The following is a 23,922-nucleotide window of genomic DNA, read 5'->3' as shown; positions in this document are numbered from 1 at the left end:
GCGGAACTTGGCTATCAGTTTCTGCTCGGCGACTCTGCGCTGTCGTGTGTCGTGAAGGCCGCCTTGGAGAACGCTTACCTGAAGATCCTGAAGATTTGACGAAGGAGCAGTGCTCCAAAAGCTTATGGTATTTGCTACCAAATAAACCTGTTGGACTTTAACCTGGTGTTGTGAGACTTCTTACTGTGTTTACCCCAGTCCAACACCAGCATCTCCACATCATCAGCACATTGGACATGCTAGTGGAACAAGAGCCCTTTTGCTGTCTGTCACTCCCCTTTGCCACAGATCACATTTCTCATCTTATTTCTACCTCCTTCTCAATAGTTCAGCAGAGACATGGATACCCCCCCCCCCCCCTCCCTGTCCTTTCTCTCTGTTACACCCCTCCCATTCGCTGCTTGAGCAGATCTGTACACAGAAATCAATCAACCAATTTCAATATCCTTTCTGCTGCCAACCTTTAAACGGATCGATTCCTCGCTAAGTGGAGGAAAATGACAGTCATCTGTCTTCGCAAAATCACCAGTGAAATTATGTCGACCGAAAGTCAGAATTAAAACCCATTACCTCTGTCCCGGCCTCTTCTCCCGACACTGTTCAGAGTCAGAAATCGAAACTTAACTTTTCCGCTTACCAGCATTTACTTTCGGTTTTGAGAAGGACGACCCTTCACTTGGCCAAGACTGCGCAATTTTGGGTCAATGCCACTGATTTTCAATTGATTTCCAAATCTCCCGAATCACAGTGAAATCCCCCCCCCCCCCCCCCAATGCTCCGATTATGCTAGACTTTCTCCCTGAATTATGGCTTTATCTTGTAGACAAATGGTGATTTAATTTTATAAATCCCAATTTCCCCCAGCAGGGTACATTCAGGTGTTAAGTTAAAGCTTATTTACTAGTGTCACAAGTATGCTTACATTAACACTGCAATGAAGTTAACTGAAAATCCCCTAGTCTTTAAAGTTTATTTATTAGTGTCACAAGGAGGCTAATATTGACACTGCAATGAAGTTACTGTGAAAATCTCCTCGTGTTTTTTTAAAGCTTATTAGTCACAAGTAGGCTTACATTAACACTGCAATGAAGTTACTGTGAAAATCCCCCAGTCTTTCTTTAAAGTTTATTTATTAGTATCACAAGGAGGCTAACATTGACACTGCAATGAAGTTACTGTGAAAATCTCCTAGTCTTTTTTTAAAGCTTATTAGTCACAAGTAGGCTTACATTAACACTGCAATGAAGTTACTGTGAAAATCCCCTCGTCTTCACACTCCGACGCCTGTTCGGGTACACTGAGGGAGAATTTAGCTTGGCCAATGCACCCAACCAGCACGTCTTTCCGACTGTGGGATGAAACCGGAGCACCCGGAGGAAACCCACGCAGACAATGTGCAGACTCCGCACAGACAGTGACCCAAGCTGGGAATCAAACCCGGGTCCCTGGCACTGTGAGGCAGCAGTGCCAACCACTGTCCCACCGTGCTGCCCATATGTATGCAACAGGTTTACAAGAATGTTTCCTAGGGAAACTTCAGTTATGAGGATAGATTGGAGTTATGAGGATAGATAGGGGGGGTATCCATGTCTCTGCTGAACTATTGAGAAGGAGGTAGAAATAAGATGAGAAATGTGATTTGTGGCAAAGGGGAGTGACAGACAGCAAAAGGGCTCTTGTTCCACTAGCATGTTCAATGTGCTGATGACAGTTATGAGGATAGATTGTTCTCCTTGGAGAGGAGGAGGCTGAGAGGAGATCTGATAGAGATGTCCAAAATCATGAGGGGGCTGGACAGAGTAGATAGAGAGAAACTGTTCCGCTCATAAAAGGATCAAGAGTGAGAGGGCACAGATTGAAAGAGATTTGCATCCATCTGAATCTACGTTATACTTCCAGATTGCTTACCCATTTCTACGGATCACATCCCCTTTACTCCTTCAAGACCCTCCTGAAAACCCACCTCCAAGCTAATGCCCACCTGCTCCTCTCCTTCGGCTCTGCGTGCATTTTTAATGTCTTCTCGCTGAAGTGCTTTGTGATCTTTCTCCTGTGTGAAAGGTATTTTATAACATCAGTTGCTTTTGTTGCAATATGTAGTGGCCTTTCCGTTAATTGCATTCACTTGTCCTTTGTATTCCCAAATAAACAAAGATGCTTAAATAATGCAAGTGGCTGTTATTCCACTTTAATCAATTAGTGGATAATTGAGCTGCCGAATGCTTCACTCTGTCCAGAGATTAAATTGATTGCCCGTAAGAAGTTCAGATTTGCCTGTCAATTTTGACATCTCCAAAATGCTCGCAGATTTAAAAATTATGTTTGAAAATGTAAATGCCGGAAATCTGAAATAGAAACAGGTAATGCAGGAAATTAACTGCATCTCAGTAACAGAGAAAAGACATTTAAAATTTATTTATTGGTGTCACAAGTAGGCTTACATTAACACTGCAATGAAGTTACTAGTCGCCACACTCCCGCGCCTGTTCGAGTACACTGAGGGAGAATTTAGCATGGCCAATGCACCTAACCAGCACATCTTTCGGACTGTGGGAAGAAACCGGAGCACCCGGAGGAAACCCACGCAAACACGGTGAGAACGTGCAGACTCCACACAGACAGTGACCCAAGCCGGGAATCGAACCCAAGCTCCTGGCGCTGTGAGGCAGCAATGCTAACCACTGTGCCACCGTGCTGCACTGTGCTGTGGACTATGTAATTCCGTCACAATTAAAAGTGTAAGTTTTCAGAAAATGCCTTCACTTCAAAGAGAACAGCATCAAAGTATATTTTCCTTTCAATCCATGCACAGGATGTGGGCATCACTGGTTAAGCCAACATCTATTGCCCAGTCAGGATCTTCCAGTACCGCTGGAGGCAATACTCTGTGGTGGCGGGTTCCCCGGCAGTGGGATGGGCAAGCCACACAATACGCCGTAGACATCGGCAGGACCAGAAGATCCCGCTAGTGGCCAATGGTGAGCAGCCTCTGCCGCTGGAAAACATGGCCGCAAACTGGGGGAGAAGTGTTAAATCCTGTCCTCGCTTTCCGAAACATGAGCTTGCCTTTCCCCTTTAAGTTTGAGTTAAGTTTTCTTCAAAGTTTATTTCTTAGTATCACAAGCAGGCTTACCTTAACACTGCAATGAAGTTACTATGAAAATCCCCTAGTCACCACACTCCAGCGCCTGTTTGGATACACTGAGGGAGAATTTAGCACGGCCAATGCACCTAACCAGCACGTGGGAGGAAACCAGAGCACCCGGAGGAAACCCACGCAGACACGGGGAGAATGTGCAGACTCCACACAGACAGTCACCCAAGCCGGGAATCGAACCCGGATCCCTGGTGCTGTGAGGCAGCAGTGCTAACCACTGTGCCACAGTGCCGCCCACTTCTCAGATGCTGAAAGGCCCTCTGTGCATTTCCCTGCATTTCCTGGTTTTATTGCCAGTTCTTATGCGAGGAACCAGGAGGCCTAAGAATAAAACTGGAACTGGACCATTCAAGGACAATGTCAAGAATAAAGGATAGTGGAAATCTGGAACTCTCTTCATCATCAAAAAAACTGCTGAGGGTAGAGGGGTTGCGGTGGGGAATCAATTAAAAAATTTCAAATCTGAGATGGAGATTTTTGCTAACCCAGGAACATTCTAGGTTACAAAACCAAGATGGCAAGATGGGACTAAGATTCCAATTCCAGTGGAACAGGCTGGAGGGATTGAATGGCCTACTGCTGCTCCTTGTTTCTAAGTGTTGAGAAGCCATTTCCATCATTGCTAATACCCACTGCTGATGAAAGACAACAGGCCGGAAGCATTAACTCTGGTTTTCTCACCTCAGTCGCTGTTTGACCTGCTGAATAACAAAGAACAAAGAAAATTACAGCACAGGGACAGGCCCTTCGGCCCTCCAAGCCTGCACCGATCATGCTGCCTGACTGAACTAAAACCCCCTACCCTTCCGGGGACCATATCCCTCTATTCCCATCCTATTCATGTATTTGTCCAGACGTCCCTTAAAGTCACTGTTGTATCCGCTTCCACTACCTCCCCGGTTCCAGGCACCCACCACCCTCTGTATAAAAAACTTGCCTCATACATCTCCTTTAAACTTTTCCCCTCGCACTTTACACCTATGCCCCCCAGTAATATTTCCAGCATTTTCTGTTTCTGTTGCAGATTTTCAGCGGCCGCAGTATTTTGCTTTTGTTTCACAATTGCTTTCATTACCGAAAAGTGGGGACGCGAGCAATTTACATCGAATCAATCCACTTGATATCATGGTTTACAGCCAGTGGCATGAATTTTTCAGATGGCGTGAGGTTTTTGGATGGTGAGGTCTCGTTTCCCGCTGCCTGCACAGCCCTGCTGACTCCAAATGCCCCACAGCCATTTCTCACTCAAATCAGCGTTAACTGGCTGGAGACTGGCCTGCAGATTGACGGTCAGATTGACTGGCAGCTCTCCAGTCTTTGCAGTGAAAACACGGCAGTGGACAGAAGAAGAAATGCAAGAGGATGCCTGAGACTAAGTCCAAGATAACGCATGCCCAGGTCAGTTCAGGTGGGGAGGATAAAGAAGGCCTTGGGCAGCACGAAAGAGGCAATCAGGGTCTCGGGAGAGAGACCGGGTGATGGAGGTTGTGAGGGGGTGGACCAGTGGCCACTGAGCCTTAATGGATGGGGGCAGACGATTTCAGAAGGGGGCTTCTGATGGAGGCACTATTTCCTTACCTTCCCTTCCCTTCCCTTCCCATTCCTTCCCTTCCCAATCCATCCCGTCCTTTCCATTCCCTTTTATTCCCTTCCCTTCTCATCCCTTCTCTTCCCTTCCCATTTCTTCTCTTCCCTTCCCTTCCCATCCCTTCCCATCCCTCCCCTTCCCATCCCTTTCCTTCCCATCCCATCCCATCCCTTCCCTTCCATCCTTTCCTTTCCCTTCCCTTCCATTCTCTTCTCTTCCTTTCCCATCCCATTCCTTCCCTTCCCTTCCATTCCCTTCCCTTTCCATCCCTTCTTTTCCCTTCCATCCTTTCCTTTCCCTTCCCTTCCATTCTCTTCTCTTCCTTTCCCATCCCATCTCATCCCATCCCTTCCCTTCCCTTCCATTCCCTACCCTTTCCTTCCCTTCCCTTTCCTTTCCTTCCCTTCCCACCAACAATCTAACTCTGTTGATTTTCGGCCTTCCCCGTTGCAAGTTCAATCCTCCCGCCAGCCTAAATGTTGAGTCCAGGTGGGAAACGGCCTTTAGGTGGCCTCAATTGGAAAAAGAGAAAGCTTCCCATCCAAGGCCTTCTCCGCCCCAGTGTAAAATCACTGGATGATCAGGATGGACAGGAACCCAGAGCGAATCCTCTCTCTTCAACTTCCTGCTTCCAGGACCTAAAGATCCACTGGTGGGGGAGTAACTTTCTAGCCGCCCCTATAAGAATAAGATGGCAACAGTATGGGAGGCAATGGCCTAGTGGTATTATCGCTCAACTATTAATCCAGAGACTCAGTTAATGCTCCAGGGACCTGGGTTCAAATGCCGCCACGGCAGCTGGTGGAAATTGAATTCAATAAAAAGTATCTGGAATTAAGAATCTACTGATGACCGTGAAGCCATTGTCGATTGTCAGAAAAAACTCATCTGGTTCACTAATGTCCTTTAGGGAAGGAAACCTGCCATCCTTACCTGGTCTGGCCTACATGTGACTCCAGAGCCACAGCAATGTGGTTGACTCTCAGCTGCCCTCCAAGGGCACCTAGGGATGGGCAATAAATGCTGGCCAGCCAGCGACACCTATATTTGATTTGATTTATTATTGTCACATGTATTAACATACAGTGAAAAGTATTGTTTCTTGCGCACTATACAGACAAAACAGACCGTTCATGGAGAAACATGGAGGGATATGGGGGGAGGGCCTGGGTGGGACTGTGGTCGGTGCAGACTCGATGGGCCAAATGGCCTCTTTCTGCACTGTAGGGTTTCTATGATTCTATGAAGGAAACAAGAGAATGCAGAATGTACTGTTAGAGTTATAGCTAGGGTGTAGAGAAAGATCAACTTAGTGCAAGGTAGGTCCATTCAAAAGTCTGATGGCAGTAGGGAAGAAACTGTTCTTGAGTCGGTTGGTATGTGACCTCAGATTTTTGTATCTTTTTCCCGACAGAAGAAGGTGGAAGAGAGAATGTCCAGGGTGCGTGGGGTCCTTAATTATGCTGGCTGCTTTGCCGAGGCAACGGGAAGTGTAGACAGAGTCAATCGATGGGAGGCTGGTTTGCGTGATGGATTGTGCTACAATCACGAACTTTTGTAGTTTCTTGCGGTCTTGGGCAGAGCAGGAGCCACACCAAGATGTGATACAATCAGAAAGAATGCTTTCTATGGTGCATCTGTAAAAGTTGGTGAGACTCGTAGCTGACATGCCAAATTTCCTTGGTTTTCTGAGAAAGTAGAAGTGTTGGTGGGCTTTCTTAATTGTAGCGTCGGCATGGGGGGACCAGGACAGGTTGTTGGTGATCTGGACACCTGAAGCACTCATGTCCCACGAATGAATAAAAAAGAGTATATATTAATTTAATGCCAAATTGTTTGCCAAACAGGAAGCTACATGATTGCTGCTTTAAAGGTCACAGTGCAAGATTTGCAAAGTGCAGCATGTGGTAGGGACTGCGAGTGTTACACATGAAGTGTTACATCTTTCTTTCTGTAGAGCCCCAAAACCTGTGAACAAAGACAATATGTGTCGAAGGGAATAAATAAACTCTGTAACTCAAAAATGCAATGAGATAAATGTCTTACAACATGGTACAGCTTTAAATGTTTTTTTTAAATGGCATTAAGTGAACGGCTCAATCTGCAAGCCAATGCATACACGACGGGCTGAATGGCCTTTTTTGCACCGTAAAGATTCTGCGATTCTGTTTTAACTGTCGAATGAGCATTTGTCACAAAATGGTGAAATGGAGAAGGGCGGTTGAAATAAAGCATCGATTGCAGTGTTGTCTTGTAGCACTGTTTATTCAGCATACGAGGACTAATTCTAATAATCTTACAGCATCATTGCGCTTGATGATGAATGGAGGGTGGAAATGAGTCTTGGATTAGAATCATTGAGTGTTACAGCACAGAAGGAGGCCTTTTGGCCCATTGGGGCAGTCCTGGCTTTTTGTAAAACATATCCAATTCGAGTCCTGCTTTTTACTCATAACCCAGTAAAATTATTTTTCAACGATTTATCCAATTTCCTTTTGAAGGGAATTACTGAATCTGTTTTTAACCAGCTTTTCAAACAATACATTACAGATCATAACAGTTCTCCTCATCTGATGATGGGCGGCACGGCGGCACAGTGGTTAGCACTGCTGCCTCACAGCACCAGGGACCAGGTTTGGATTCCTGGCTCGGGTCACTGTCTGTGTGGAGTCTGCACATTCTCCCTGTGTCTGCGTGGGTTTCCTCCGGGTGCTCCGGTTTCCTCTCGCAGCCTGAAAGACGTGCTGGTTAGGTGCATTGGCCATGCTAAATTCTCCCTCAGTGAACCCGAACAGGCACCGGCGACTAGGGGATTTTCACAGTAACTTCATTGCAGTGTTAATGTAAGCCTACTTGTGACAATAATAAATAAACTTTAAATCTGTATTGTCCGGCTACCGAGCATTATGCCACATGGAAACAGTTTATCTCGATCTGTGCTGTCAAAATTCCTCACAATTTTGAACACTTCTGAGTTCTCTCTGAATGGATATTGAGATGGCACGCAACCTTATTAAGGTGTATAAAATTATGAGGGGCACAGATAGAATGAACACACACAGGGCCCTATTTTACCATTTTGATTCTAAGTGCTGGGCGGACTTAAAACAGGGAGTGTTTCAGATCCAACGTTTAAACCTTTCTCAGGCGCCCCCATACGCACTCTGCCTGAAAAAATATCAGCGATTCTGGATCGCGCTGCAGAAGTCAGTGGGCGGGGCTTAACGAGTCCAAAATCCTGCAACTCCGATCGGCGCCTCCAACTGCACATGCGCAGAAAAAAGTGATTGAATGCAGTTCCCCTGCCACATCGTTCCCGGGGCAGATAATGCCTCCTCCTGGCTCCCACAGACATTACTGACTCCCTTATCCCCCCCTCCACCCCTCCACCACCCAGAATGATTGTGGGCCCCTTGCCCCCCACATTTCCCCTCACTGATCAGAGGCAGAGTGGCAGCGGAGTCCCTCTTCCCCCTCAGTGATCTCAGGCAGAGTAGCAGCAAAACCCCCTCTTCCCCCTCACTGATCTCAGGCAGAGTGGCAGAAAAACCCCCTCTTCCCCTTCACTGATCTCAGGCAGGGTAGCAGCGGAGCCCCCTCCCCCCCCTCCCCCCCCCCCCGCCCCCACCAATCTCAAGCAGAGAGCTGTCGAACGCTCGACACTTACCTCCTCACTAACTGGAGCGCCCAAATCGGACTTTTGTAGAGCATGTCTGTTTCGTGCTGATTCTGGATGGACGAACGTGGTGGTAAAGGGGGAAGTGCCGGTAAGGTTGGGCGTGCAGCCGATGAAGTCCATTTAAATGCATGCCGTCACGCCTGTTCTGGGCACGTACTGATCACGGTCATTTTCGGGCCTTGGTAAAGGGGGAACTGGCACGGAGGCGGGCGTAGATCGTGCTACTCGCCTCACGCCCGACTTTACCAAGTTTTTGTGCCCGAAAACGGGCGCAACTTGATGGTAAAATCAGGCCCATAGACTTTTTCCCAGGGCAGGGGAATTGAAGACTGGAGGGCACAGGTTTAAGGTGAGAGGGGAAAGATTTAAAAGGGGCCTGAGAGGCAACTTCTTCACGCAGAGGGTGGTGCGGATATGGAATGAGCTGTTAGAGAAAGTGGTTGAGGCGGGTTCAATAACAATATTTAAAAAGTATTTGGATAAGTACATGGATGGGAAGGAATTAGAGGGATATGGGTTGCATGTGGACAATTGGGACGAGCTGCGAGGGCACCATGGAGGGCATGGACTGGTTGGGCCAAAGGGCCTGTTTCCAATCTGTATTGCTCTATGACTCTGTGGCTCTAATACAGCATGATGTGGAGATGCCGGCGTTGGACTGGGGTAAACACAGTAAGAAGTTTAACAACACCAGGTTAAAGTCCAACAGGTTTATTTGGTAGCAAAAGCCACACAAGCTTTCGAGGCTCTGAGCCCCTTGAGCTCACCTGAAGAAGGGGCTCAGAGCCTCGAAAGCTTGTGTGGCTTTTGCTACCAAATAAACCTGTTGGACTTTAACCTGGTGTTGTTAAACTTCTTACTGTCTAATACAGCAAACAGCATAAATGAGGAGGTACAGCAAGGGGAAGTGAAGGAAATATGGTGCTTCGCTGTTCCACTAGAGGTCCTCAGTACCATAGACCATGAAGTTTAATTTGTGGTGATGTGTGTAACTATTCACTCAGGGGAGGTGCTGTGGAAACATGTGCACTTTACACATGTGCATGTTGTCTTCTAGAGTTACAGATACATGATAGAATCATAAAATCCCTACAGTGTAGAAGGAAGCCATTCGATCCATCGAGTCTGCACCGACCACAACCCCACCCTGGCCTTATCCCCATAATGTGGAGATGCCGGCATTGGACTGGGGTAAACACAGTAAGAAGTTTAACAACACCAGGTTAAAGTCCAACAGGTTTATTTGGCTACCAAATAAACCTGTTGGACTTTAACCTGGTGTTGTTAAACGTCTTACTGTGCCTATCCCCATAACCCCATGCATTTACCCTAGCTATTCCCCCTGGCACTAAGGGGCAATTTAGCATGGCCAATCAAGCTAACCCGCACATCTTTGGACTGTGGGAGGAAACTGTAGCACCCGGAGGAAACCCACGCAGACACGGGGAGAATGTGCAGACTCTACACAGACAGTGACCCGAGGCCGGAATTGAACCCGGTTCCCTGGCGCTGTGAAGCACAGTGAGAAGTCTAACAACACCAGGTTAAAGTCCAACAGGTTTATTTGGTAGCAAAAGCCACGAGCTTTCGGAACAGGCTGGGCGGGAGTTCTGATTACAAACAAGGCACAAAGACACAAACTCAATTTACATGAATAATGATTGGAATGTGAGCCTTTACAGCTAATCAAGTCTTAAAGGTACAGACAATGTGAGTGGAGAGAGCATTAAGCACAGGTTAAAGAGATGTGTATTGTCTCCAGACAGGGCAGCTAGTGAGATTTTGCACATCCAGGCAGGTTGTGGTGGTTACAGATAGTGTGACATGAACCCAATATCCCGGTTGAGGCCGTCCTCATGTGTGCGGAACCTGGCTATCGGTCTCTGCTCAGCGCCTCTGCGCTGTCGTGTGTCGTGAAGGCCGCCTTGGAGAACGCTTCCCCGGAGATCAGAGGCTGAATGCCCGTGACCGCTGAAGTGCTCCCCAACAGGAAGAGAACACTTCTGCCTGGTGATTGTCGAGCGGTGTTCATTCATCCGCTGTCGTAGCGTTTGCATGGTTTCCCCAATGTACCATGCCTCGGGACATCCTTTCCTGCAGCATAACAGGTAGACAACGTTGGCTGAGTTGCAAGAGTATGTACTGTGTACCTGGTGGATGGTGTTTTCGCGTGAGATGATGGCATCCGTGTCGATGATCCGGCACGTCTTGCAGAGGTTGCTGTGGCAGGGTTGTGTGGTGCCATGGTCACTGTTCTCCTGAAGGCTGGGTAGTTTGCTGCGGACAATGGTCTGTTTGAGGTTGTGTGGTTGTTTGAAAGCAAGAAGTGGGGGTGTGGGGATGGCCTTAGCGAGATGTTCGTCTTCATCAATAACATGTTGAAGGCTCTGGAGGAGATGTCATAGCTTCTCCGCTCCGGGGAAGTACTGGACGACGAAGGGTACTCTGTCCACCGTGTCCCGTGTTTGTCTTCTGAGGAAGTCGGTGCGGTTTTTCGCTGTGGCGCATCGGAACTGTTGATCGATGAGTTGAGCGCCATATCCTGTTCTTATGAGGGCATCTTTCAGCGTCTGGAGGTGTCTGTTGCGATCCTCCTCATCCGAGCAGATCCTGTGTATACGGAGGGCTTGTCCGTAGGGGATGGCTTCTTTAACGTGTTTCGGGTGGAAGCTGGAGAAGTGGAGTATCGTGAGGTTATCCGTGGGATTGCGGTACAGTGAGGTGCTGAGGTGACCATCCTTAATGGAGATGCGTGTGTCCAAGAATGCAACCGATTCCGGAGAGTAGTCCATGGTGAGTCTGATGGTGGGATGGAACTTGTTGATGTCATCATATAGTTGTTTCAGTGATTGTTCACCATGAGTCCAAAGAAAGAAAATGTCATCGATGAATCTAGTGTATAGCATCGGTTGAAGGTCCCGTGCGGTGAAGAAGTCTTGTTCGAACCTGTGCATGAAGATGTTGGCATATTGAGGTGCGAATTTGGTCCCCATGGCTGTTCCGTGTGTCTGGATGGAGAACTGGTCGTTGAAGGTGAAGACATTGTGGTCCAGGATGAAGCAGATGAGTTGTAAAATTGCATCTGGAAACTGACAGTTGTCAGCATTGAGTACTGAGGCAGTTGCAGCAATGCCACCATCGTGGGGGATGCTGGTGTAGAGTGCCGAGACATCCATTGTGACGAGGAGTGCTCCTGGTTCAACTGCTCCATGTGTGCTGAGTTTCTGTAGGAAGTCCGTAGTGTCGCGACAAAAGCTGTGAAGCAGCTATGCTAAGCACTGTGTCACCGTGCCGATGGTAGATGATGGTAGAGGCTCTAACATTCTCGCCATCACATGACCAGGAACCGCTGCTGTTTTTAACCATCTCCCACTGGCGTGTGTTGGAAGGATTTACAGGTTGATACTCAGCGCGCTTGGCTGCATTATGGCATGAACGCACCTTGCTTGGCCAACAGGACGTGGGGTGGCACTCAAGCCCGGAACCTCTGGCTCAGGAACAGGGACAGTACCACTGCGCTAAAAGACCTCCATAGCTCCATCAGTATGCGTGAATAATTTCTGAAGACAGGTTTGTGAGAGTTAGATTGTGCATCCATCAGGACTCGGAGATTTCCAATTCTCTGAACAGTGAAAACCATTTTTCTCTCACTGAGAGAGAAATTCCATTGAACTACATTTTCCCTGCAATTCCTAAACACTTTTTGTTACATTTCACAACCTGGTGAAATGCCGAGGGTTAAATAGCAGGACTCTATTAAAGTTGGTAAGAATAAGAGACAGGAGCTAATTTTGTTTTATTAATTCATGGAACATGGGCACCGCTGGCTGGGCCAGCATTTATTGCCCATCCCTGGTTGCCCTTGAGAAGGTGGTGGTGAGCTGCCTTCTTGAATCGCTGCAGTCCATGTGCTGTGGGTTAACCCACAATGCCAACGTGGCAGCTAATTTCAGGATTTTAACCCAGCGACTGCGAAGGAACGGCGATATATTTCCAAATCAGGATGGTGAGTGGCTTGGAGGGGGGACTTGTAGGTGGTGGTGCTTCCATGTATCTGTTGCCCTTGTCCTTCTAAATGGAAGCGTTCATGAGTTTGGAAAGTGCTGTCTAAGGATCTTTGGTGAATTGCTGCAGTGCAGCTTGTAGATAGTACACACTGCTGTTACCGAGCACTGGTGGTGGAGGGAATGGATGTTTGTAGATGTGGTGCCAATCAAGCGGGCTGCCTTGTCCTGGATGGTGTCAAGCTTCTTGAGTGTTATTGGAGCTGCACCCATGCAGGCAGGTGGTGTGTATCCCATTACACTCCTGACTTGTGCCTTGTAGATAGTGGATAGGCTTTGGGCAGTCAGGAAGTGAGTTACTTGCCGCAGTATTCCTCGCCTCTGACCTGCTCTTGTAGCCACTGTGTTTACGTGATGATCCAGTTGAGTTTCTGGTCAATGGTAACCCCAAGGATGTTAAATCACTGAGTTGTCTTTGAAGATCAAGCTTTGGGTTTTAAAAGCCTATATTTTAGGAGGAAGGGGAAATGGAAGGAATTGAAAAGTTCTACAGTTTGAGGTCCTGGGAAAGAATGTGACAATTACAAACAATACAATAAGTCTTAATATCAACGCATGATAATGCAGGGAAAGGCAGAGCATATTGCACAGATATCTGGTGTTCGGGACCAGATCAGAAACCCCAAGGTATATAATGAAGTTAGACTAGACCCCAACTTTATTTTTTATTTTGGCATTAGTGTGAGGATAAGTTGCTTCACTCCAGGTGTGATTCTCCTGACAAAGTAGGAAGCTTTTATCAAAACAAACTTTATTTAACAATACAGTTTAATAATAACAAATGAATCAGTTTAACTTGTACCAATTGAAATACTTAAACATGACAAGATACAATTCTTAACTGCTAACCTATCTTTATTAGTTCCAATTTTAACAATATTCCTCATAGACTTACATCCCTCCTCAAAATCAGTTAGCAAAGAACACAGGCTTACATAATTTTACTTGTTAGCAGTCCTACAGCCTTTGAACACTTCTGAAGATAAAGAGACACCTGTCATCTGACACTCAAACAGCAGCCTCCAGAGAGAGAGTGAGAGACAGAGACACCTCTTGCCTCTTTCTGGATCAAGCAGAAGCTAAACTGTTTTTCTCTGCAAGCTTAGCTCCACCCATTCACATGACTCTGTCTCTTGTCAATCAACCTAATTAAACCCTACTCTGAAACCCCAGGGGCAGAAACAAAAATAAACAAAAATGCATTAGCCCAGATTAAAACAAACACCCTATTATCTAGGATCAATTATTCTCCTACATTCTCAGCATGGAGCTGCCTGATTTGCAGACAGATTGGCACCAGGTAAACCAGAGCTGAATTTTAAACATACCCCCGCTGACTGGGAAATACTGACACTTCGTCCAGTTGATTACTCAAAAACACATTTACCCAGGTGCTCTTACCTTATGAGACAAATAAAGGACTGGGATTCAAATTTAGTTTTATTAAAACACTTGCAAGTTAAAGAAAAAACTCTTGCACAATAACTTAACTTTTCCCCAAACTGCCTGAAAAACACATATACTGCCCGTTCTGGTGAACTTGACCTTGCTGTTGGATTCAATTCACTGAGCTCGCATCTACGGATGAACTCAGGGTCTTCTTGGGTTGAAGGTGGATCTTGCGGGTCCTCTTCCACCATCACAGGTCACAGGTCGCGCCAGTGTGGAACCTAAGTTGTTCAAATTAAAGTTTCATGCTTTCTCTGTACAGTAATGGAAAATGTTTATCAGCTTACAGACCTTCGAATAGTGTCTGCTATTCAGCATGAACAGGCTAATCTTCATCTGTGTAGGCCCCATAACATTCTGTTTTTTGGCCTTCACCAGAGGATGGGCAAGATCAGTGTTTTCCATAACAAATACCAAAGGTGAGATATGGGGACAAATAAAGGATTAGCAAAAGACAGTTTTTCATCGAATAAGGGCGAAAAGCTAGGATATAATTGGTGAATATGCATGCCAATGAAGGATTAATAAAATTGCTTGTTACTGATTTGCTGTAATTGACTATAATTGCCAAGTTGTTTGTTTTGCAACATCAGAAACACTTACAGGAAGGCTGTGAGTTCATTTCTCATTGTGCACAAGTAATCAAAAGCCTAATATTGATTATGCATAGTGTCTAGCGCTGTCTGTGCACAAGTCGGCTAAGAGTGCCTAAGATTGCTGATACGCAGGATCTCCCACAGCAGGTCCAACGAATCTTCACTGTGGTTTGTCTCAAGATGTTCGCTTTTATCTCCCTCTCCAAAAGAGCACTTCTGGAATGTTCTCTGGCTCTCAGCCAATGGGGTCAAAGCACCCAATGAGATGAGGCCAGGTCACCTTAGGTGCACATCCCCCCTTTCAAGATATGGTTAATAGCAGGGATTCAGGCCAAAACTGGGAATACACAAACATAATGGGCGGGATTTTAAGGCCTCGCTCAAGCGAGACTGTAAATTCCCACCCGAGGTCAATGGACATTTCCATTGTCCGTCACTCGCCTGTTCCGATTCCATGGCAGGTGGAATTCCAGCGAATGTCTTTTTCTATTCTTCTGGATGAGTATCACTTGATGGGTTTTGAGTCATAACAACTCACCCATTATTATGGTCGCGTACCTCTGTTCAATATACAGGACAGGTGTTGAACTTGCAGGGGCCCTGGCAGACATATTTAAAATGTCAGTATTCACGGGGGAGGTGCTGGATGATTGGAGGGTGGCTCATGTTGTTCCGTTGTTTAAAAAAGGTTCCAAAAGAAATCCGGGAAATTATCGGCCAGTAAGTTTGACATCGGTGGTGGGCAAGTTATTGGAAGGTGTGATAAGGGATAGGATCTACAAATATTTGGATAGACAGGGACTTATTAGGGAGAGTCAACATGGCTTTGTGCGTGGTAGGTCATGTTTGACCAATCTATTAGAGTTTTTCGAGGAGGTTACCAGGAAAGTGGATGAAGGGAAGGTAGTGGATGTTGTCTACCTGGATTTCAGCAAGGCCTTTGACAAGGTCCCTCATGGGAGGTTAGTTAGGAAGGTTCAGTCGCTAGGTATACATGGGGAGGTAGTAAATTGGATAAGACACTGGCTCAATGGAAGAAGCCAGAGAGTGGTTGTGGAGGATTGCTTCTCTGAGTGGAGGCCTGTGACTAGTGGTGTGCCGCAGGGATCGGTGTTGGGTCCATTGATGTTTGTCATTTATATCAATGATCTGGATGATAATGTGGTCAATTGGATCAGCAAGTTTGCTGATGATACAAAGATTGGAGGTGTAGTGGACAGTGAGGAAGGTTTTCAAAGCTTGCAGAGGGATTTGGACCAACTAGAAAAATGGGCTGAAAAATGGCAAATGGAATTTAACGCAGACAAGTGTGAGATATTGCACTTTGGAAGGATAAACCAAAGAAGAACGTACAGGGTAAATGGTAGGACTCTGAAGAGTGCAGTTGAACAGAGGGATCTGGGAATACAGGTACAGAATTCCCTAAAAGTGACGTCACAGGTGGATAGGGTCGTAAAGAGTGCCTTTGGTACATTGGCCTTTATAAATTGGAGTATCGAGTATAAAAGTTGGAGTGTTATGGTAAGGTTATATAAGGCATTGGTGAGGCCGAATTTGGAGTATTGTGTACAGTTTTGGTCACCTAGTTACAGGAAGGATGTAAATAAGATTGAAAGAGTGCAGAGAAGGTTCACAAGGATGTTGCCGGGACTTGAGAAGCTGAGTTACAGAGAGAGGTTGAATAGGTTGGGACTTTATTCCCTGGAGCGTAAAAGATTGAGGGGAGATTTGATAGAGGTGTATAAGATTTTGATGGGTATAGATAGAGTGAATGCAAGCAGGCTTTTTCCGCTGAGGCTAGGGGAGAAAAAAACCAGAGGGCATGGGTTAAGGGTGAAAGGAGAAAAGTTTAAAGGGAATATTAGGGGGGGCTTCTTCACGCAGAGAGTGGTGGGAGTGTGGAATGAGCTGCCGGATAAAGTGGTAAATGCGGGGTCACTTTTAACATTTAAGAAAAACTTGGACGGGTTCATGGATGAGAGGGGTGTGGAGGGATATGGTCCAAGTGCAGGTCAGTGGGACTAGGCATAAAATGGTTCAGCACAGACAAGAAGGGCCAAAAGGCCTGTTTCTGAGCTGTAATTTTCTATGAAATCATAGAAACCCTACAGTGCAGAAGGAGGCCATTCGGCCCATCGAGTCTGCACCGACCACAATCCCACCCAGGCCCTACCCCCACATATTTACCCACTAATCCCTCTAACCTACGCATCTCAGGACTCTAAGGGGCAATTTTTAACCTGACCAATCAACCTAACCCGCACATCTTTGGACTGTGGGAGGAAACCGGAGCACCCGGAGGAAACCCACACAGACACGAGGAGAACGTGCAGACTCCACACAGACAATGACCCAAGCCGGAATTGAACCCTGGACCCCGGCGCCGTGAGGCAACAGTGCCAACCACCTTGCCGCCCCACGTGCGTCATATATATTCTGGACAGTATAGGAGAGCTGCTTCCACAAAGCTTACATGTGTAGATATGAGGGGAGGATCGTGATCAAACCCGAGGGTGATGCAACCCACAGTCGAATAGCCACTTCAGTGAAGTGAGTGCAGGAAGGGAGGAGGGCTTTGCTCTTGTGCCTCAGCACCAGTCAACGCCTTCCAGTGGAATGAGGGAGGAGGGTAGAGAGAGCGAGAGAGAGGGTGTGCAGCCTGGTTACAGCTTCAGACAGATAGGCAGGTCCCAGGGCTGCGAAGCAGTGAAGTGCCAATCTCCGCATCTCAATTCATACCTTCCAGTACTCGCGTGTGATGCTTGGCTCAAACCTCCGGGAGATTAAAAGCATTCACTTTGTGGGTGATTTTAGAAAAAAAAACCCTTTTTTTCCAGCATCCGAGAGGACAGAAACAGAAACACACAACCTTGAGATCTGTTCGCTGCACAGAATAACCTGTCTATACAGAAATATATGGCAGCGTCTTGTTTCATCTCTGCTATATCACCGAATAGAAAGGTGCAGTATGGAATATTTTGATGTGTAATACAGTGGGGGGGGGGGGGGGGGGGGATGCAGATGCTCATAATGTTGGCTGGATTAAATATTGCATCCTTTAAAACCTCGCAAATATAATGAAAAAATGCAGCTATTAAAAGAGAGGGGGCAGAGTTTAGTTTACTGTTTACAATGGGGATGAAAGTGCTTATATATTTATATAAACATTGTGATAATCTATAATTTAATGGCTGTTTTCGAGTATTGAACCTTCTAATGCGTTTCAATTGGAAGCGCATCTTATACACTGTCTTTTCATAACATAGATACATCCATTCCATCCTTTATTTTGCTCATTGCCTGAGATTCGCACTGTCACTACATTTTATTCTTGCCTCACTGTGCAAGGGGTAATTCCCTCTTCCCTACCCTATTTGTTGTTGCGGGGGGGGGGGGGGGGGGATTTACAGGTTGGAGACAAGCGATGGCTTGTTGACCGACAGTAACCCCGGATTTTTCGTTTTGACCGACAGTAACCCTGCAGCCAATTCCGAGACTGCAGATAGCGAGGAAGAAGGGGGGGGGGGGGTAGAGAGATAGGCAAACACATCCTATCAGCAGCGCTTAAATACACAACGCATCACAGCACCATCCTGCCAACCTCTGCCCAGATACACCACCACCCTCTGTCTTTATTTTTGACACATGTAGAATGATTAATTATTGACATTGCAAGCTGCCCTCCACCAAACCCTTCCTCTTCAGATGATCAAGAATTCTCGTTTCATGTCTTTTCGTTTAATTTTAAATGTTTTTTTTCTCCTCTCTCCCCTCCTCAAATGCAATTCACCCAGATGCTAATCCAAGATTTAAAGAAGGGGCCATAAGATATAGGAGCAGAATTAGGCCATTCAGCCCATCGAGTCCACTCCGCCATTCAACCATGGCTGATATGTTTCCCATGCCCATTACATATAAGCTCGAAGCAGGAATCATAGAATCCCCACAGTGCAGAATGAGGCCATTCGGCCCATTGGATCTGCACCGACCACAATCCCAACCAGGCCCCATTCCCGCAACCCCTCATGTTTACCCTGCTAATCCCCCTGACGCTATGATTAATGGCCAATCAACACGGACGGTCACCCGCACATCTTTGGATCGTGGAAGGAAACCGGAGCACCCGGAGGAAACCCACGCAGACACCGGAAGTATGTGCAAACTCCACAGATAGTTACCTGAGGCCGGAATCGAAGCCGGGTTCCTGGGGCTGTGAAAACCACTGTGCCGCCCAGAAGTCAGCCATTCGGCCCTTCGAGCCTGCTCCACCATTCATTTTGATCGTGGTTGATCATCAAATTCCATATCCTGATCCCCTCTTCCTCCCATTCTCCCGCCTTTCCCTGTAACCTATTGACCCCCTTACCAATCAAGAACCTATCTAGCTCTGTCTTAAATACACTCAGTGAACTGGCCTCCACAGCCTTCCACAGGGAGAGTGAGGTTGTGATGTACCTTGGAGCAGGAGGGCTGGGCTTATGCTCACTTTGCTGGTGAAAACATTACAATGACTAATATCTTACAGAGTTTTGAGTCACACACATTGAACTGGATGTTTTTAATAATGACGTCAGTCACAGCTTTGTATCTAGAAATTTTCAGATCCTCTACATACAGGGGATAGCACCCACTCGTTCTTCTGAGTCTAAAAGTTGCACGAAGGTCTGAGCTGATGCTCCATCTCAGTACTGAGGGGATGGTGCAGCAGGACACAAGAATTAGGAGCAGGAGAGACATTCAGCCCCTTGAACCTGCTCCACGATTCGACAGCTGTAGATTCCCTACAGTGCAGAAGAGGCCATTCAGCCCATCGAGTTTGCACCAACTCTCTGACAAAGTACATTACCCAGGTCCTCTCCCCCTGCCCTACCCCTATAACCCTGCACATTTACCATGGCTAATCCACCTGACATATCTTGTAACACTGGGGGGCAATTTATCACGGCCAATCCACTTAACCGGCACATCTTTGGAGTGTGGGAAGAAGCCGGAGCACCTGGAGGAAACTCATGCAGACACGGGGAGAATGTGCAAACTCCGCATAGACAGTGACCCGAGGCCGGAATTGAACCCGGTCCCCGGACTTGTCAGGCAGCAGTGCTAACCACTGTGCCACCATGCTGCCTGTGAAAAACAGAGGCTCAAAGAAGAACAGGGGCCAATATTTATTCCTGAACCGATATAACAAAAACAGGTGATCTGTGTTCCCTACATTACAGCGCCAGGGTCCTGGGTTCAATTCCGGCCTCGGGTGACTGACTGTGTGGAGTTTGCACATTCTCCCCGTGCCTGCGTGGGTTTCCTCCCACAGTCCAAAGATGTTGATTGGCCATGCTGCATTGATCCTAGTGTCAGGGGATTAGCAGGATAAATATGTGGGGTTGCGGGAGTAGAGCCTGGATTGTGGTCGGTATAGACTCGATGGGCCAATTGGCCTCTTTCTGCACTGTAAGGATTCTATGATTCTACAATAGTGACTACGTTTCAAAAGTATTTTGACCTTGTTAGTGTGCTTTGGGATGTCCTGAAGGGTGCTAAATAAATGCAAGTCTTTATCTCTCAAAAGCTGACCAGATGGTGACCCCCATCTCCAAAATCAAGAGGATAGCTGGTGCTCAATTCTCTGCCCCTTGCCTATGTTGTGTGGTTGGAGTAGGGGGAGACTTGGTTGCTGACTGCTATCTCCCTCTCTGCGGAGCGGAGGTGTAACACACAGATAACCGTGGGCACCCGCTTCCTTCAGTCCTCTCGAAGCCAATGGGACACAAACTGACACACTACAGCATCACCGATCAATATAGCATTAATCCTGGCAGTGATGTGATAATGCCTCAGACATTCAGGGCTCGATTAGAATTCTGTACCTCCATGTGCAGTAAAGTCAAAATGACGTCTCTTTGGATTTTTTCATGTCCATGTTCACGTTATGCGTTCAGTGTCACAGCTCTGTTTATTTTCTACCTCACCCGGCGAGTTATCCTGCTACTTCCTGCAGCTGCCTTTGCTGTTGGTACTATACTGCAGAGTCCCCGCTGCTCTTTGGAATTGTTCCTTTGTCCCTGTTGACCGCTAAATTTATTTCCGTGTAGTTGAATTGGTAAATGGATCCATTCAATTAAATTATTTTTCATCAGCTTCGTGCGTGCAGTGCCGGTGGCATCGAGAATCTCTCCATTGCCAACAGTTTTCTCCCTTCGTCTTTTGATTATGGAGATTCAGGCGGCACGATGGCACAGTGGCACAGTGGTTAGCACTGCTGCCTCACAGCGCCAAGGACCCGAGTTCAAATCCCGGTTTGGGTGACTGTCTGTGTGGAGTTTGCACATTCACCCTGTGTCTGCGTGGGTTTCCTCCGGGTGCTCCGGTTTCCTCTCGCAGTCCAAAGATGTGCCGGTTAGGTGGATTGGCCAGCGCTAAATTGCCCCTTAGTGTCCCAAGCTGTGTAGGTCAGGGGGATTAGTGGGGTAAATACTTGGGGTTACGGGGAACAGGGCTGGGTGGAATTGCTCCTTAGTGTCAGGGGGATTACGTGGGGTTATAAGGATAGGGCCTGAGTGGGATTGTTGTCAGTGCAGACACGATGGGCTGAATGGCCTCCTCTACACTGTAACAATTCCATGATTCTGTGATCATTTGGGCAGCTTGTGAAACACAAATTGCCGATGCATTCCTAAGGATGTGGAGCTTTGGAGAGGGTACGGTAAAGATTTACCAGGATGTTGCCTGGTATGGAGGGCATTAGCTATGAGGAGAGGTTGGAGAAACTTGGTTTGTTCTCACTGGAATGACGGAGGTTGAGGGGCGACCTGATAGAAGTCTACAAGATTATGAGAGGCATGGACAGGGTGGATAGTCAGAAGCTTTTTCCCCAGGGTGGAAGAATCAAGAGTTTGAGGTGCGAGGGGCAAGGTTTAAAGGAGATGTCCGAGGCACGTTTTTTACACAGAGGGTGGTGGGTGCCTGGAATTCGTTGCCAGGGGAGGAAGTGGAAGCAGATACGGTAGTGACTTTTAAGGGGCATCTTGACAAATACATGAATAGGATGGGAATAGAGGGATATGGTCCCCGGAAGGGTAGGGGGTTTTAGTTCAGTCGGGCAGCATGGTCGGTGCAGGCTTGGAGGGCCGAAGGGCCTGTTCCTGTGCTGTAATTTTCTTTGTTCTATGACAATGTAACTGCACTTCAAGAAAACTTAATTGACTGTAAATCAGTCCAGACTGCCTGGGATGGCAGGTCTGTCATATGAGGAGAGATTGAGTCAGCTAGGATTATATTCACTGGAGTTTAGAAGGATGAGAGGGGAACTTATAATATTCTAACAGGGTTTGACAGGGTAGATTCAGAAAGATTGTTCCCGATGGTGGGGGAGTCCAGAACTAGGGATCATAGTTTGAGGATAAGGAGTAAACGTTTTAGAACTGAGGTGAGGAGAAACCTCTTCGCCCAGAGGGTGGTGAATTTGTGGAATTTACTACCACAGAAAGTAGTTGGGGCCAAAACGCCGTGTGGTTTCAAGAAGAAATTAGATATAGCTCTTGGGGCTAAAGGGGTCAAGGAGATATGGGGGGAAGGGGGATCAGGATATTGAATTTGATGATCGGCCATGATCAAAATGAATGGCAGAGCAAGCTTGAAGGGCTAAATGGCCTCCTCCTGCTTTTAGTTTCTATGTCTTCTTTGTGCTTTTATCCCTGCTAAAACATTTTGACTAGACTTCTCCAATACAGCCCTCCTCAAACCCTCAGAGCCCCACATTTTTGCAAATACCATCTGGTCCAAAGTTCTGTCACCTTTTCTTTGTTCTGGATTGGGTTTCACCAGTGGATTTAAAAAGACTCTCTTATCCATCCAGCCTATCGCTTCTATCCATGCCCAGCCTCCATTTTCCTCCGAACCCCAGTTCATCAAATACAATATTCTCATCCTCATTTATAAATCCTCGATGGCCTAACCCTCGTGTTCCTCTGATTCTGCCACTGTCAACAGCACGATCATTTGCCCTTTTTGTAAACCTATGTCAGGCATGGTGGCATAGTGGTTAGCACTGCTGCCTCACAGCATCAGGGACCCGGGTTCGATTCCGGCCTTGAGTGACTATGTGGAGTTTGCACGTTCATCCCATGTCTGCGTTGGTTTCCTCCGGGTGCTCCGGTTTCCTCCTACAGTCTAAAGATGTGCAGGTTAAGTGGATTGGCAATGCTCCTTAGTGTCAAAAGATGTATAGGTTAGGGGAATTAGCAGGCTAACTAAGTGGGGTTATGGGGAAAAGGCGGGGGTTAGGACCTGGGAAGGATGCTCTGCCAGAGAGTTGATGCAAACCCAATGGGCCGTGTGGCCTCCCTCTGCACTGTAGGAATTTTTTGATTCTATCCACTCCTAATGCTTTCCCCACTTTTATAAATCTGTCTCAAAGCCCATTTTTTTGAGTGTGCATCTAGCCGCCTCCCCTAACTCTTTCACAACTGCTGGAAGTCATGCTGAAGACATTGGCTGGAATTCTCTGACCCCGCCTGCGACTGGGATTCTCCAGTCCCGCTGCAGTGAATGGAGTTTTGGCTGAGCGCTAAATTCTCCATTCTCGCTGGCAGCAGTGGCGGGTGGAGGGGTGAAGCGAGACTGGAGAATTCGAGCCATCACATCAGATCTTAGCCATCACACACATTGCGTGTTCTCTGTTCTTTGATATGGTTTTTTTTGTCAATGAAGATCTTACTTCCACTCATATCTAACCCAATGTTAGTGGTGTTTAATTTGAAATATTGGTGAATTATCCTCCACTTCTCTGAGCCTAGAATTTTCTAGCATCAATACTTTTTTTCCATTAACACTATTAATACTGAATTGGATACTTTACTAGAGGAAAGATCAGTGTACACTGATTACAATTAGTAAGATATGTCAGAAGCAAAAAATATAAATGTGACAAAATCCTGACCTTTCTGCACATGTAATATAGATGTTGCTGCTGTTCTGCCTTTCAGTTTTGTTCCCTCAACTCACTAGGGTGTTGCCTCACACTGAGATACATCTGTGGATACACCATCTGTCATTTGGCATTTTGTGTGTCAGGCTCTTCCTTCTGTTTGGCCCTCGGCTGTTGGTCTGTAGACAATCTAACCATGAGGGAGTGACCGCCAAGCCATATTCACACTGTGACCCAAATCCATAAACCAAACAGACTTGACCGTTAATGAAGGAGATATTTGGTACCAGGAGTGGCAACCAAAACCTTAGACAGTTTTTTTAAAAATCCCTTTGGTAGCCCAGAGGTGCTAAGGCCATCTGCAGTGTTGCTATTGAATCGAGCAAAAGGAGACCTAACTCAGTAGAACGCGAGAAGCAGATATGCACAAAATAGTTGAATAAGTTGCATTTTCTTTCTCGTCATA

The 23,922-nt window shown here is 46.8% G+C and overlaps 2 protein-coding genes across 2 annotated transcripts in view; one reads left to right on the top strand and one right to left on the bottom strand.

Moving 5' to 3' along the window:
* The window catches only part of gig2o (grass carp reovirus (GCRV)-induced gene 2o), a 38,214-nt gene extending 37,584 nt beyond the window's left edge, over positions 1–630 (bottom strand). Inside the window, exon 1 of the mRNA XM_078199154.1 lies at positions 571–630. The gene's annotated coding sequence lies outside the window, so the exon portion shown is untranslated. The remainder of the gene's footprint in view (positions 1–570) is intronic.
* A 16,552-nt stretch (positions 631–17,182) lies between these two features.
* abcg4a (ATP-binding cassette, sub-family G (WHITE), member 4a) overlaps positions 17,183–23,922 on the top strand; it is a 145,822-nt gene continuing 139,082 nt past the window's right edge. Inside the window, exon 1 of the mRNA XM_078198975.1 lies at positions 17,183–17,494. Within this exon, the coding sequence (XP_078055101.1) occupies positions 17,450–17,494 (45 nt within the window). The 5' untranslated portion in view covers positions 17,183–17,449. The remainder of the gene's footprint in view (positions 17,495–23,922) is intronic.

This window comes from Mustelus asterias, chromosome 27, assembly GCF_964213995.1.
Source record: "Mustelus asterias chromosome 27, sMusAst1.hap1.1, whole genome shotgun sequence".
NCBI classification, from domain to species: Eukaryota; Metazoa; Chordata; class Chondrichthyes; order Carcharhiniformes; family Triakidae; genus Mustelus; species Mustelus asterias.
Note: the sequence above shows the minus strand (reverse complement) of the source record. Positions and strands in the feature narration are given on the sequence as shown.